The 14585-nt window shown below is 40.1% G+C and overlaps 1 protein-coding gene across 1 annotated transcript in view; it reads right to left on the reverse strand.

Annotated features, from left to right (window-relative positions):
- Positions 1-1491: 1491 nt before the first annotated feature.
- LOC310991376 (uncharacterized protein) overlaps positions 1492-14585 on the reverse strand; it is a 209862-nt gene continuing 196768 nt past the window's right edge. The window contains exons 2-15 of the mRNA XM_083979062.1: positions 12941-13012; positions 7583-7636; positions 7368-7406; positions 7211-7249; positions 6794-6841; positions 6566-6601; positions 6365-6400; positions 6139-6174; positions 5921-5962; positions 5661-5714; positions 5315-5356; positions 5102-5149; positions 4886-4942; positions 1492-4745 (exon numbers count right to left, since the gene is read on the reverse strand). Of these exons, the coding sequence (XP_083835188.1) occupies positions 4690-4745; positions 4886-4942; positions 5102-5149; positions 5315-5356; positions 5661-5714; positions 5921-5962; positions 6139-6174; positions 6365-6400; positions 6566-6601; positions 6794-6841; positions 7211-7249; positions 7368-7406; positions 7583-7636; positions 12941-12977 (624 nt within the window). The 5' untranslated portion in view covers positions 12978-13012 and the 3' untranslated portion in view covers positions 1492-4689. The remainder of the gene's footprint in view (positions 4746-4885; positions 4943-5101; positions 5150-5314; positions 5357-5660; positions 5715-5920; positions 5963-6138; positions 6175-6364; positions 6401-6565; positions 6602-6793; positions 6842-7210; positions 7250-7367; positions 7407-7582; positions 7637-12940; positions 13013-14585) is intronic.

Consider the following 14585-nt stretch of genomic DNA (forward strand, 5'->3'; position numbering starts at 1 on the left):
TTACAATAGGAGGCTTGTGTTAACTTTCAACCTGTTCCAGGTGGAGTTTATGTTTTTAATCCTCAACAACAGACTTTATTACAGTTTATCTTCAAACAACAGAAAACTGTTTTTGTTACATTTATATAAAAACTAAAATCACCACCTCCTGTTTGTTTTATTCCTCAGTTACAGGAAACATGGTCAAAGTTTCCTTTCAGAGTAAAAGTCTTGATTAATGACCTGAGGTGTTGCACAGCACTCTGAGAGTGGAGTTGACCTTTAATCTCTGGATATGAAATATCATCATTTCATCATTTTTGATTGACAGCAGTAAAGTGTCCTATTACATGAGGAGGGTTACATCACATCAACCACCAGCTGCAACACTATGAAATATTATTTAAAGGGATAGTTCAACCAAAATTCAAATTTCACTCATTATCTACTCCCCCTCATGTGGACTAAGGGCTGGGAGAAGTTTCAGAGTCCTCCGTGGCTTCTCTGAGTTACAGTGGGGCTCCGCGCAGCACTGCATGTCCATATGACAGTTGAGAACGGAGCTCACTTTTCTTCGTCCAAAAAGACACACCAAAAAACATCCAAATACCTCCATGCTGCTCGTCTGTAATGTCCGTCTTGTATTGAAGCCCTGACGAGAAATTGTTCTGAAAAAAATTAAATAAGTCTATATTTCAAGCTTGTTTGTAGCGGAAGCTCCCAGTGTCTCAGTTCACTGCTACTTCCTACCGGCGGAACAATTTCTCATGTCGGGGCTTCAAAACAAGAGGGACATTACAGACGAGCACTATGGAGGTATTTGGATGTTTTTTGGCGTGTCTTTTTGGATGAAGAAAAGTGAGCTCCATTCACAACCATTATATGGACAAATACTGCTGCATGGACCCCCCCGTAACTCAGAGAAGCCACGGAGGACTCTGAAAATTCTCCCAGCCCTTAGTCGACATGAGGGGGAGTAGATAGAGTGAAATTTGAATTTTGGGTGAACTATCCCTTTAATTTACATTAGTTTGACTGTTTCACGTCATCTCTGTTCAGACCTGACTCTTCCTGTCAGGAGAAGATCTTTGACTTTTCTTTAATCTTTGTCCTCAAACTGCATCCAACCAGAAACAATGAAACTGAGCTGCTGGTGAAAGACGTGTGTGATGGTTGGATTCTTTAAGTTACAGTAAACATAGTCAGATGCCCAATTCCAATTCTAGTTTTCATCCCTACCCCTACCCCTAGCCCTTAACCCTTGCCCCTTGAAACGGAGCTACAAGGAGTAGGGTTGAAAGTCAACCCCTACGAATTGGGACACCACTTCAACAATCACATACGTCATCAGTCGTCTCTGCTGGCTTTCACATAAGCAGATGTGACGAGCTTTTGCCACAAATCCTCTATTCAAAACCATTTAATGAAGACTGATCGGTTCATTGTAAAACATTTATTTATTGATGTAAATGTGGTGGTTTCTGTACGTAGGCTACAGAGCCCCCAGGCAGTGCTGCTTCTGTGTCCAAAACACACATGAAGCTTCACTTTTAATTCAAACAAACTAATGCCACAATTGTTACATTTCATCAATGAGACCAGCATTTATCTCCTAAAAAGAATGTAACTACCCGGCGGTAAACCTCTAAAAACCTGCGGGTAAGTTAATTAGTGGTCATCTTTTCTCCCGGGATGACGACGGAGGTTGGCCGGCTGACCAGCTCTCAGGACAGGTGGAGTCTCTGTGACAAGCCGTTGATCTGCTCCACAGGTCGGAGCAAACGTCTAAACAGATAATGCTGACCCAGACCCTGATATTAACCTCAGTAATGGTTCCAGTAAGACTGCCTGTAGATATTTCAGGAATCTCTCAATACTCTTGTTACTGAAAAGGACATCATTGTTGAAGATTCCTTGTCATTCTTCCATCTAAATACATACAGTTTACCTAAACATTTTGATGACCTTACTGATTATCTTTCTTTATTTTCTATTCAGTTTAAGATCATTCATCTTAACAGAAACTTGGTTGACAAAATGAGAAAGTGCCCCAATTTAACATCCATGTTATGTTTGTGCAAAATTTATTATATTTATTCTACAAAACTGAGAGACAACAATAAAATCTCTGGACACTGTATTACCAGCAAAGACTGTACGCTGCTTTCCTAACAGCAAACTGGACTACAAAAGAAAAGCCGTGAGGAGGAAGTACCTGCAACAATAGTCCTCTGTCTTTTACAGTGAAGTGAAGCTCAAGAGGCCATGTCCTCATAGGCGGCGCTAGCTTCCCCTAGATTGTCACAGAAAATAAAATAAAAATCATCACAAATAATAAAGTGAAAAAATAAAATAATCTTGTTTTTTTCGTTTCGGTGGTATTTGACTGGTTACCTGCGTCATTACGTAGGTTTAAATGTGTCAGCATGTGTCAGGCAGCGGCCGTAGAAACCACTCGCCGTCTCGTTGTATTTCAGAGGAGAGGCAGCGAGTGTGGTGCTTTGCCTACTTCCATGTCCGCCGAGGGAGGCTGAGGCTACGCTGCCTCATTGCGTCACTCTACTAGTGCGAGCGGCACGTACGTTCACGTTGCTTTCGTGAATTGTAAACAAACAGACACCCCCTCGGTTTTAGCGTCCAGCAGTTTAGCAGCTAATTCAACAGCAGTGATGGATAACTGTACCGGAGAGGCTCAACATGAGCTTCATTTGAGGAATAAACGGCAGCTTTTACCTGACGGGAGACCGACGCCTGAGCTACGGTAGCTAACAGCTAACAGACTTTCTCTCTCTCTCCCTCTCTTTCGCACACACACAGCCTGTCATATCTGTTGTAAACCTTGTAATAACAGCTTGTTGAGTACAGTTAACACTATTGTTGCTTCAGTTTGAGTGTGGATTAATTGTTAACGGTTTGTTGTGTAATGTGAGCGGTGGTCCAATATCGCGTCCTGATCATAGACTGTAAAAAGAATGGCCGTAGCACCCGTGACGTCACCCATTGGTTTGGGGGAGTCTGTTTTGTGCCGCTACTACGGGGGTTTGAACCGCGCCATGTTGGATTCTACTTGCCATATTTGGAGAGGTGCGGCTGTTAGCCGGCCGAGGGCCGTCCACTGGCCTCGAAGCAGCGGGCTCCGGACCTGTCACTCAACGTTCCCGCGCCCTAATTGGCCAGAACTTTAAACCTAATAATAGTAAAACGGTAGAGTTTTAAAAAAATTCACCCCCCTCAGAGTGTGTGCGGGGGTAGAAACTATCGATTGAGACCAAAAAAATTTAATTTACCAGGCTGTAAATATGTTTTTTTAAGCTGTAAAATCGGTTATTTTAACATGGGGCTCAGTTGGAGTTGCTCCCTTCTGACACCAGCCCCCAGAGGAAGCCGGGGGGATTGCAGTTTTTTGAACGCGGAAGTGAGCTTCACTTCTCAGACCGACAACTGCCCCCTTGGTCCTGATGAGTTGGGTTTTAATAACAGCTGATAACGTAACTGTGTAGATGGCGTGGATTGTGATGAGAAGGTGTTGCACATATTTTAAGACTTATCTGTGCAAACTATTGTGCAAAACCTGTTTGTTGTGACTTTTTGCGTGATAAGATGATTTGCCGAATTCTTCTTCCATTCCTGCAGCCTTTTGTCTCAATGTTAACGATGGCAAAATGTCCAGATATTTTATTACTTTATGAAAATAAATGTCTGTGAGTTAAAAAGAAGTGGGCTACGCATTTCTGATTTGATTTGGCTTTTCGTGCATTTGGTTAAACACATATAAGTAACAGGAGAGAGCGAGAGAGACGAGGAGAGAGAGAGAGAGGTCCGCTGGGTGAGCTAGATTAACTTTTAACGGGAGAGAGAGCGGCGCATCGCGCTGTCAAAGCTCGTCTCAGCAGAAATGATGTGTGCTTTCAATATAGACACGAACGAGTCATTCAGGAATAATTTCCAACTCTATGTATGTTAGTGTTATTTTTTCCTAGTAGTGGCCCATCCAAAATTACTGTGGCCCGTCCAAAATTGAAATCCTGGCGCCGCGCCTGCTCCGGACACCTGTGTGAGCGCACATTCTCAGCGATGCAGCGGGTGCGCAACTGGATGAGGACAACTATAGCACAGCAGATACTGTCAACTGTGTCGCTTCTGTACATCGAGAACAATAACTACGGGAAAAGGATTTAACCCTTAAGAAATAGTTGAGAAATATGACACAAACGCCCCATGGCGTATGCTGCTTCATTAGGGTAAGAACATTGATTAATTGATTATGGGCTACTACACCAGCAAAAAAACAAAAAAACAAAAAAAACAAGTAGAGAATGAAAGGAATCATTCTGCTGCATCTCATTTTGATGAATATAATCAAAATTTATATATCTGCCTATGGGTAAAAACTTTCTTTTTTTTTGTCCCGTAGCTTCCCCATTCCTACTGTCCTAGCGCCGCCTATGCATGTCCTCCTGTAACCAAGCTACAGGACCAGACAGTGTGTGTCCAAGGCTGTTAAAGGATGGTACAGTTCAGCTGGCTCAGCCTCTTCAGAGTCCCAGTCTGGCAGAAAATACCAGGTCTTGTTTTAACCACATCCAGTAATATAATCCAGTAATCCACAGGGATGACACAGTGACTGTGGCATGAATCAGGAGTGGGTATGAAGAGGAGAACAGGGATCTGACAACGGCCTTGAGTAAAAAGAGCGATGAGATCTGCCTCCTACAGAACTGCCTCCTCCTGATCTGCCTCCTCCTGAATATACAGGTGGTCTCCAACTGTATCGGACAAAAATATACAGATTTATTAATTAATTCAGATTCATTACTGCTGAAGTTTTTTTTTTACTGAATTGATTAAATCCCACAGTTAAAACTCTATATATTCAGATTTGATCAAACATCACAATAGTTCTTACAGTCCGGTTCAAATCCAGATTGGTCAGTCCCTGCGTCAGTCCCTGAGTCACTGGAATCTGTAAGGACAGAAAACACAGATTTAGTCAGTCATAACCACAGACGAAGAATGAGCACAGATATATATTAATCCTGAATGTTTACCGAGTTGATTAACTCAGTAACTTCAGATGTGATCAAACATCAGAATAGTTCTGACTCAGTTCAGTTAAACTCACCGTCATGACGGTTAATTCTATCCATGGTTCTGAAGTTTATGTCGTCTCCTGTGTGAATACAAATTCATTTCAGTCAAAACTGTTAATGATGGCTGATCATTGTAATAATAGATGACATGTGTTTTTTATTTAATGTAAAAAGCAGTTTTAATCTAAACACAGTTTAGTCCTTTAGTCCTAGAGAATGGATCAAAATTAAAGTGCAATCATTACCTCTCTCTGTGAGGAACCTCTGTAATTGCCAATTTAAGCCCGCTGTCAAGAAGAGAAACATACAGATCATTCAGTTATTACCACTGAGGAAGAAAGATGACAGATGCATTTCAATCCTGAATTTATTCACTGATTTTTGATGAGATGAGTCGGGACTGCAGATGGAAATTAGCTTTTACATATTAGAGCTAAACCTGGAATATTTACATACTGTATGTTCATGAATATGCAGAGTCCCGTTACAAATAAACAAATAAATAAATTAAATAAAATGATCAAATCCCTCTTAAACTCAGTAACTCGAGATGTGACCTGAACAGTTCTGACACAGTTCAGTTAAACTCACCGTCAGATAGTGGGGGGAAATGAGTGCTGCTGCTGGGATTTAGACGATCTTTTACTGTAAAGAACGGAAACACACAGATTTAGTCAGTCATTATCACTGAAGAACAAAGAGCACAGTCATATTTTCAATCCCAAACTGTGGACGATGGCTAATAATTTGAAATATTAAATCACCTTTCTTAGTAATTTTGTGCAACCTTTTAACATAATTTATACAGTTTAATCTGAATTTAATCATAAAATTAATGAGAAACATATTACCTCTCTGGTTGAGGAACAACATGTGTTGCAGATCATCTTTCACTGTAAAGAACAGAATACAAAGAGTCAGTCATTACAACTGAAGAAAAAAGAGCACACATGTTGTTGATCAGAATGAATTAATTCTTATTTTATTGAGTTGATTAAATCTCACACTTAAAACTATAAATTCAGATCTGAACAGCAGAACAGTTCTGACTTAGTTCAGTTAAACTCACTGTCAGGTCGGAGACTATCATCCATGAGGCCTAGGTCTGTGTGAATGCAACAGAAATACACAGATTCACTCATTACCACAGAGGAAGAGCAAATTGAAATGTGCTTAACCCTGAATTAATTAATTAATTGCCATATTAATGAGTTAACAAATCCAACAGTTAAAAGTTAGTACGAAATTATCAAATTTCTGAAGTTACTCAAATCAAAGCATTCAGTTAAACTCACTGTCAGGTCGGGGAATATCATCCATGAGGCCTAGGTCTGTGTGAATACAAATGAACTTAATCCAAAACTGTTGATAATGGCTGATCATTAGATTAGTATTAAATTATGTATTATTATTTTTACGTAAAAAACAGATTTAATCTGAACACAGTTGAATCTGGATCCTAAAGAATCAATCAAAATGAATATGAAGTCCATTACTTGTCAGACTGTGCCTTCCTTTTTGAGCAGCTTTCACTGTAAAAGACAGATACACAGATTCACTCATTACCACAGAGGAAGAGCAGATTGAAATGTGCTTAACCCTGAATTAATTAATTGCCATATTAATGAGTTACCAAATCCGACAGTTAAAAGTTAGTAACCTCAGAAATGATCAAATTTCTGAAGTTATTACTGTAAGATGAAAACAAGTTCAGTTAAACTCACGGTCAGGTCGGGGAATATCATCCATAGAGCTGAGGCTGACCTTGTCTCCTGTGTGAATACAAATTAATTTCATCTAAACTGTTGATAATGGCTGATAATTGTAATAACAGATGTCATGTATTTATTATTTAATGTGAAATGATTTAATCTGAACACAGTTTAGACACCTTTTAATCCAGACCTAATCCTAAAGAATAAATCTAAATTATTGGGTTAATTCTCAGGCTTGTCCAGTATGGGTTTTAGATCTGCTTCCACCGTCAAGAAAATAAGATTACAGATTTATTCAGTCATCAGCACTAAAGAAGAAAGAGCATAGATCTATTTCCAGTCCTAAAGTCTTGATGATGGTTGACAATTAATCAATTCATCTGGATTTAATCCTAAAGAATAGATCAAAATGTGAAATTTTATTACCCTTCACGATGAGGAGCATTTGTTTCAGATCGGCTTCCACTGTAAAGAACAGAAATACAGTTATTACCACTGAAGAGCAAAGATGTATTTTCAATCCCAAACTGTTGATGATGGCTGATCATGAGTTGTTCATCGTATGTATTGTCAAATCTGTTACCTCTCTGGACAAGGAACCTCATTTGATTATCATCCTCCACTGTAAAGGACAGAAATACACAGATCTATTCAATTATTACCACTAAAAAAGAAATAGCACATCTGTATGGTAATCAACATAATTTCACTGATGTTGATTAAATCTCACAGTTAAAACTTAGTAACTTCAGATGTGATCAAACATCAGTAGTTTGGATTTGGTTCAGTTAAACTCACAGTCAGGCTGTGATGGTCCATCACTGGTGTTTTTGGTCTCTTGATCGTCTCTCCCTGTAAAGAAAAGAAATATACAGATTTATTCAGTCATTGCCACTGAAGATCAAATAGCGCTAATGTGTTTTAATCAGAATTAATTAATCAGTTTAGATTGCACAGTTTAAAACTATCACTTTGGAATTTGAGTTTTGAGCAATAGCATTTGAGCAATAGGAGAGAGACGTAGGGTGGAGGGGCTCCTGATCAACTCTTTTAATGATTTAAATAATCAAAGATTTACACATAGTGTCATACCGTCGTAACTCGCAAGTATAATTGTTGAAGCCTCATGACGGTGAAATGGCCAGCAGTAATCCTAAATCACAGAGACATTCAACTTCGACGAACAAATAGCATAGCCAGCGCGTTTACAAGCGGCAAAGTGCCAACTGTCCATGCGCCCGTGTCTGTGTGTGTACGTGCACGCGTGTGTGTGCGTGCATGCGAGAGAGACGGCAGGTGGACTGACTGGCAGAGATGAGAGTTGGTGAAGCGCTGTTTAAAAATTATTAGGTAACACTTTATTTTAAGGGGTCCTTGTTCCTGTGTATCTACCTAATTAATTACAGTGTAATTACCTATGTAACCGTATGTAATAACATGTACTTACATTGTAAATACATAGTGTATTTTGGTGTACTTACAGGTCCTTGTTACACTTGTAATAAGAAATGCCAAAGTGGCCTCTCTCTTTGCACAAGCATTTCTTTTCGTCTACTTTTTCCAGCCCGTCTAAAGGCACTTTCACATGAGCGATAGGGATGTCCCGATCCGATATTGATATCGGATTTATGTCCGATATCAGCCAAAAAAACGAATATCGGATTATATCGGACTGCATCTAAAATCTCCGATATAAACGCTCCGATAAAAGCAGTCCATTATTCCGCTCCAGCACTTCTGTCCCATATGAATAAGTGACTGTCGTTCACACTCCAACACAGTAGGTGGCGGTAGTGCACCTTAATGTTGGTGCGCCGCCTGTCAGAGAAGAAGAGCGGCCGGCTCCAGCATGCAGAGATCACATGATCACAACAACAACAGCGTGTGTGCGACACACACACACAGACACAGTTGCATGGACAGGTCGCGCTTGCCTGCTAATAAACGGTAAATGCGCTATATTGTTCTAAAGGTCGGTGGTCAGATTCTTCTGGAGGAAGACCAGCTGGTCCACATGTTGTGCCGTGTTACGGTCAGGTTACGGTGCGTTCACACCGGGCGCGAGTAACAGTGCTAAAGCCAGCATTAAATTAACGATGCTAATTTCTGTTAGCCTATCTATGGCGTTTTACATTATACGTTAGCATTAAGCTAGCGGGCTTTATGCTTAGTTGTGACACTGGCTGTGTGTTTTGAACGTTGTTTCAAACTATGTGGGTATGATTAAACATCTTTGATGCTTAAATATTGCTGCTTAATATATTGCTTTACTCCTCTTTTTATTTTATGTATGCCATTTTTACTGTAAGGCAGGCTATAATCTTCAATTTGGAGTGACAAATAAAACCTTGAAGCAAAAAGATTTTGCCTTTTGTTTGACATTGATGTACAGTAATTCAATAACAGTTGTAAATAAGGTTTATTTTTTAATATTTTACAGTTCAACAGTAAGCTCACTACTGTCTGTCCCATAGAAGAACATGACAGCGGCAGCCTGTCAGTCAGCAACAGGAGGATCTCCTTTGTATTAGAATTTGAAAAATATAAATAATCGTTTTTTTCACCACCCCTAATATCGGATCAATATCGGTATCGGGCCGATATTGAAGGCTGCAATATCGGTATCGTATCGGAAGTGAAAAAGTGGTATCGGGACATCCCTAATGAGCGATGTATTTTTTGTGCGAATAACTTGTGCGTGAATATTTCTTTTGAACCCCAGTACTCATCACAAGTCCCTTCACACTGGCCGCGAAAGTTACGCGGTGAATATGGGGCATAATTTTTTCCCGCATTGAGGTAGATTTTTCTGAGGTTTCCAACGAATAAACACATCAACCAATCATGTAGCACAAAAAGGGGGTACGTCACATCACCATGACAACAACGTAAACGACCTGTGTCTCTCACCAAAGACGGTCTAGAAATAGTGTAGATAGTGTAGCGTTAATAGAGTATCTTTGCTCTCACCATCTCTTTTCATACAACCACCTTGTCTTGTTTGACAAGGGACACAAACTTTACAAAGACAACGGAATGAAGGACCATGGGCGGCGCGTAATGGAGGCTAGGGAAGGCTAAGCCAAATGTTGTGCTGGGAAATTGTGAAATTACCTCTCTCTGGGAAATTATGGCAATCTGACAGTGTTTCCCATACATTCATTTATTCGTGGCGGCCCATGTCCTGACTCGACCAACGCAATATCATTCCGTTCATTGATTTCCGCATATTAGTGCAGTCATTTTATGAAAAAAGGTTGAACAAATTGCGAAAATGGTTGAACAAATTGCAACAGAAGCAAACTCAACTGATTTTGTATCCTCAACATGTCCTGAGTGAGGGAAAAAAAGCCCTGAAGAATCCCATTAGGGGAAAGTAACGTTGACCCCTTTTTTGGCTTAAAATTACTGGACTATATAGTGCTCTTTCTCCGTTATTGGCATTCACACACATACACACGCATGCACAGAGAGAAGCGCTTCTCTCAGTGCGTGTGTGTCCGAACAGCATGCGTGTGTGCATGACAAAAGTGCGCGGTAAAAGCGAAACTCATATGCTCCGATCAACCCCCCCACACACACACGGTCAGATAGCCTACCCAAACGTCAGGGTCACCCGCCTTCTATGTGAAGGACAGTGATCAGATATTGATCAGACAGTGACCAGACAGTGAGCTGCTGTGTTGGATATAGTAAAGTTGGTAACAAGACAACAGTGGCACAGCAGGTGTTGAATACGTGAGGGATAATTAGTAGTTGTGTCAAACAGATTTGAGACACGATGTGGAGGTGAAGAACCACCAGACACAAAGGGAAACTTTGGAATATAATTGTCGCATATTCGCGTTGCCGCCGGTCTGAATGGTTTTGATTAATTTTGTGTCATTTATTGGTTAAGTCCCCAGTAGGGCTGTTTGATTAATCGATTTAAAATCGTAATCTCGATTATTTGGAATTGTAAAAATCGATTTTTTTAAATCTTAAAAATCGATCTTTTACTCTAACTAGGGTAATTACGGTAAGCCCCCATTCATGAATCTAGGCTGCGCTGAATTATCATAATGATTGCTGCCTCCTTCCTCCCATCATACTCTCCCACTGCTCTCCCCACACACTGGAAACAAGCATGTCGGCATTTTGACCGAGACCAGCGAGGATTTCGTTGCCAAAAAGACCAACGGCCCTTTTCCACTACACAGTTACAGCTCTCACGGTCCATTAGGTCCATTTAAAAAGACACAAACAGCACACAAAATAGTTTGTCATTTAACAAAAAAAATCGTAATCGTAATCGGAAATCGATTTTTCAGAGAAGAAAATCAAGATTTTATTTTTGGGCAAAATCGAACAGCCCTACTCCCCAGTGTGAAAAGGCTGTTAGAGTCACTTTTGATGGAGAAAGCCCCCTTTTTGAGACACCAGAAGCGGTCCAAGAGTTCTATAATTGCCGTGTTGCAAAGTAAACATCTACCTGCAGGCTTGCAGTGGCTGGAGAGGTAATGACTGATTCTTATTCTGTGGCAACCGCATACGGTACTCTGTATTCAGGGATTGACTGCTGACTTTAATAAAGAAAAAGAAAAAGACAACAGAATAACTGTTTCCATCAAAAGTGGACTGCTTTTGGTTCTGGTTTCTCCAGGCTTTTGGGTATGATAAAAGCTCATTATCAAGAAGATATATGTAAACTGTTTACTTTATTTCTCAGTGTACACAAGTAATGTTGGATTATGTATGGTCTTGTTTATATCCTACCATATTCATGTGCTGCAGCCAGATAGCTGCACTATTATGTTAACTTTAACTTAAATCTGGGCCGCTGATCACACTAATACAAGGTTTATTATGATGCTTGTACATGTATGGTTAAGATGCTGCCCTGAAAAACAGCATATTTGCATATATGCCACTGTTTATAACCACTGTTACTGGTTTGGTTTATAGATTAAAGCAGATATCAGTGGAATGTTTTTGTTAATATAAGTCCTAAATAGTCCTATTTTCCGTCAGCAATCACTTACATGAAGTATTTCAGCCTAAACACGAGTCTCTCCGTCACTCTGCTCTGCTGTAACCCGAGGAGAAAATTTTCCTTGTGGGATACAAGTGTTATCCAATGAGGAGAGAGAACGGCATGAAGGGCTGTGTGTGCAGCCAAGGGATGCGCGTGAATGTGGTGACGTAGCACGAGGACCAATTGATGCCTGACAAGGGCGGGGGCTGCTAACTCATGGTGCGTTCAAAGAAACTCGTACTTTGTGTTTTTCCTTCCTGTGAAGTCATACCAGTTCGATCTGGTACGAGTTCACGGGTCGGAAGTTACGAGTGGCCGTTATAGGGAACTTTCACAGACAACAGGATGGTAAAAACACGAGCTACGGGTTACCTGGAACGCTACCAAGTCGTAGTTGTGACTTGAAGCTGTAACTTACGGTTTCAAAAGCCTGCCTTGAACGCAGCATTAGCCGAAACGGCCGTGAAGCTGATATCTGCTTTAATAGTATAATTCCTGCATGCAAAGTTGATTGGGAGCCCTCCCAAATTTGTTAAAGGGATAGTTCACCTAATATTCAAATTTCACTCATTATCTACTCACCCTCATGTCGACTAAGGGCTGGGAGAAGTTTCAGAGTCCTCTGTGGCTTCTCTGAGTTACGGGGGGGGGGGGGTCCGTGCAGCAGTATTTGTCCATATAATAAATGGATACCAACTTTCTTTGTCACACCAAAAAACATCCAAATACCTCCATAGTGCTCGTCTGTAATGTCCCTCTTGTATTGAAGCCCCGACATGAGAAATTGTTCCGCCGGTCAGGAAGAGCAGTGAACTGGGAGCTTCCGCTACAAACAAGCTTAAAACATAGACTTATTTAATTTTTTTCTGAACAATTTCTCATTTCGGGGCTTCAATACAAGAGGGACATTACAGACGAGCAGCATGGAGGTATTTGGATGTTTTTTTGGACGAAGAAAGTTGATATCCATTGACAGCCATTATATGGACAGATACTGCTGCGCGGAGCCCCCCTGTAACTCAGAGAAGGAACGAAGGACTCTGTAAATTCTCACAGCTCTTTGTTGACATGAGGGTGAGTAGATAATGAGTGAAATTTGAATTTTGGGTGAACTATCCCTTTAATAACATGTATGAACTCACCACCATCAGGGCTCTCGGTTGTGAAGAAGTTCCCCATTTTCAGTTTGTGTTTCCTTAAGGCTTCATTGTAATCTGTAAAAAAAAAAAAAAAAATAATAGAAAGAAAATGTAATAATAATAAAAGAAAACAAATGTTTCTTAAATGAATGGAGATGGCAATCAGCAGTGGACTATTACTTATGTCTCTAACACTGTTTTAATGCAGACAAAATGTTGTCATATAATATGTACTGTATATACTGTATGTTCACTCTAACATTAACTTAGAGATGATCAGACAAGTTGAAGCATTTAACACTGACAAAACTACTTCCTGCACAGTGTGATGTGTGTGATAGGAATCACTGTGTCAGGGAGATTTGATTCATTTGATTTGATTACAATTTATTTAGGAACATTTCCTTTCTAATGTTTCAACAACAACAACAACAACAACAACAAAAAGACTGTAAACTCACAAAACACGAAACAGGCAGTGGTTTTAGATACAAACTACATTTCTTTCATCTTCACAGCATGTAGTCATATGTGGGTTGTGGTTCATGTTAAGAGCTCAATACAAAGAACCACAGATCAAAGATAACTGCCAGCTGCTGCGTAAACAAGGAAAGAAATCATACAATCATAATCAAAGAGTTTCTAAAATTATAACATGTCAAAGGACCTGTTACAGTAATGATCTTTTCTAAAAGCTGTCCCCTGGTTCAGTCCAATATACTACATTATCCACAGGTGATAGGCCTCTGTTCTCAGATCAGAACAAAGATCATGGCGGACAGCTGCTACGTAAACAAGGAAAATGAAGGTGTGTCTTCACTTAAAATAAACTTAAATAACATTTTCTAAGTAAAAACCTATAAAATGTCCCGTTAATGATCTTTTCTAAAAGCTGTCAGTCTCCTGGTTCAGTCCAACACACTGGACACAAACAACCTGAACCTGAACTACACACAGCCGAGGGTTATCGATATAGTAGCTATCAATATTTAACTGATAATGTGAATCTTTAACTGTATAATTAACTCTATGAAACATCCAGGACACAAACAGAAGCTATTCACTCACTGTAACTACGTCTTTACATCTGTTTTCGTCGAGTTTACTCACCAGATTTGTCACCACATGCACCGGGGCAGAGGCTCAGAAGTGAAAGTAAAATGTTTCCTCATTCCTCTGTGTTTATAAACAGCGTCCAGGATGTTGCACTACTGCCTCCTACTGGGGAGAAATAACTCCTACAGTGTCAGACCTCTCCTCACTCGTCCGTCCTCCTCCACTCATGTTCTTCAGTCACTTCCTGCTCTCTTTATTCTCTTTAATATTTATTCATGTTCTACAGTTTGTTGTTTCTGCCTCCATCGTTCATCCCTGTCTGGATGTTTCTCTTCAGTCTGCTGATGAATGTCTCCTCTTCCCTGTGTTCTGGATGATGTATAAAAGTCTTCCCTTCTTCTCTTGATCCCTGTTCTGTTTCCACCTTTTATTGATTTCTCTCCCAATCACAGACTTTAGTCCTGTGGGCTCCTGGATGTGTTCATTAGTTAGTTTGTTAATTAGTTTAAAGGGACAGTATGGGACTTTATTGGCTTTTTATTGACAAAAATCAAATATCGCTTTCATAAATACGTATTTCACTGAAGTGGAA

The sequence above is a fragment of the Trachurus trachurus genome (genome assembly GCF_905171665.1).
Source record: "Trachurus trachurus genome assembly, chromosome: 9".
Classification (NCBI taxonomy): Eukaryota; Metazoa; Chordata; class Actinopteri; order Carangiformes; family Carangidae; genus Trachurus; species Trachurus trachurus.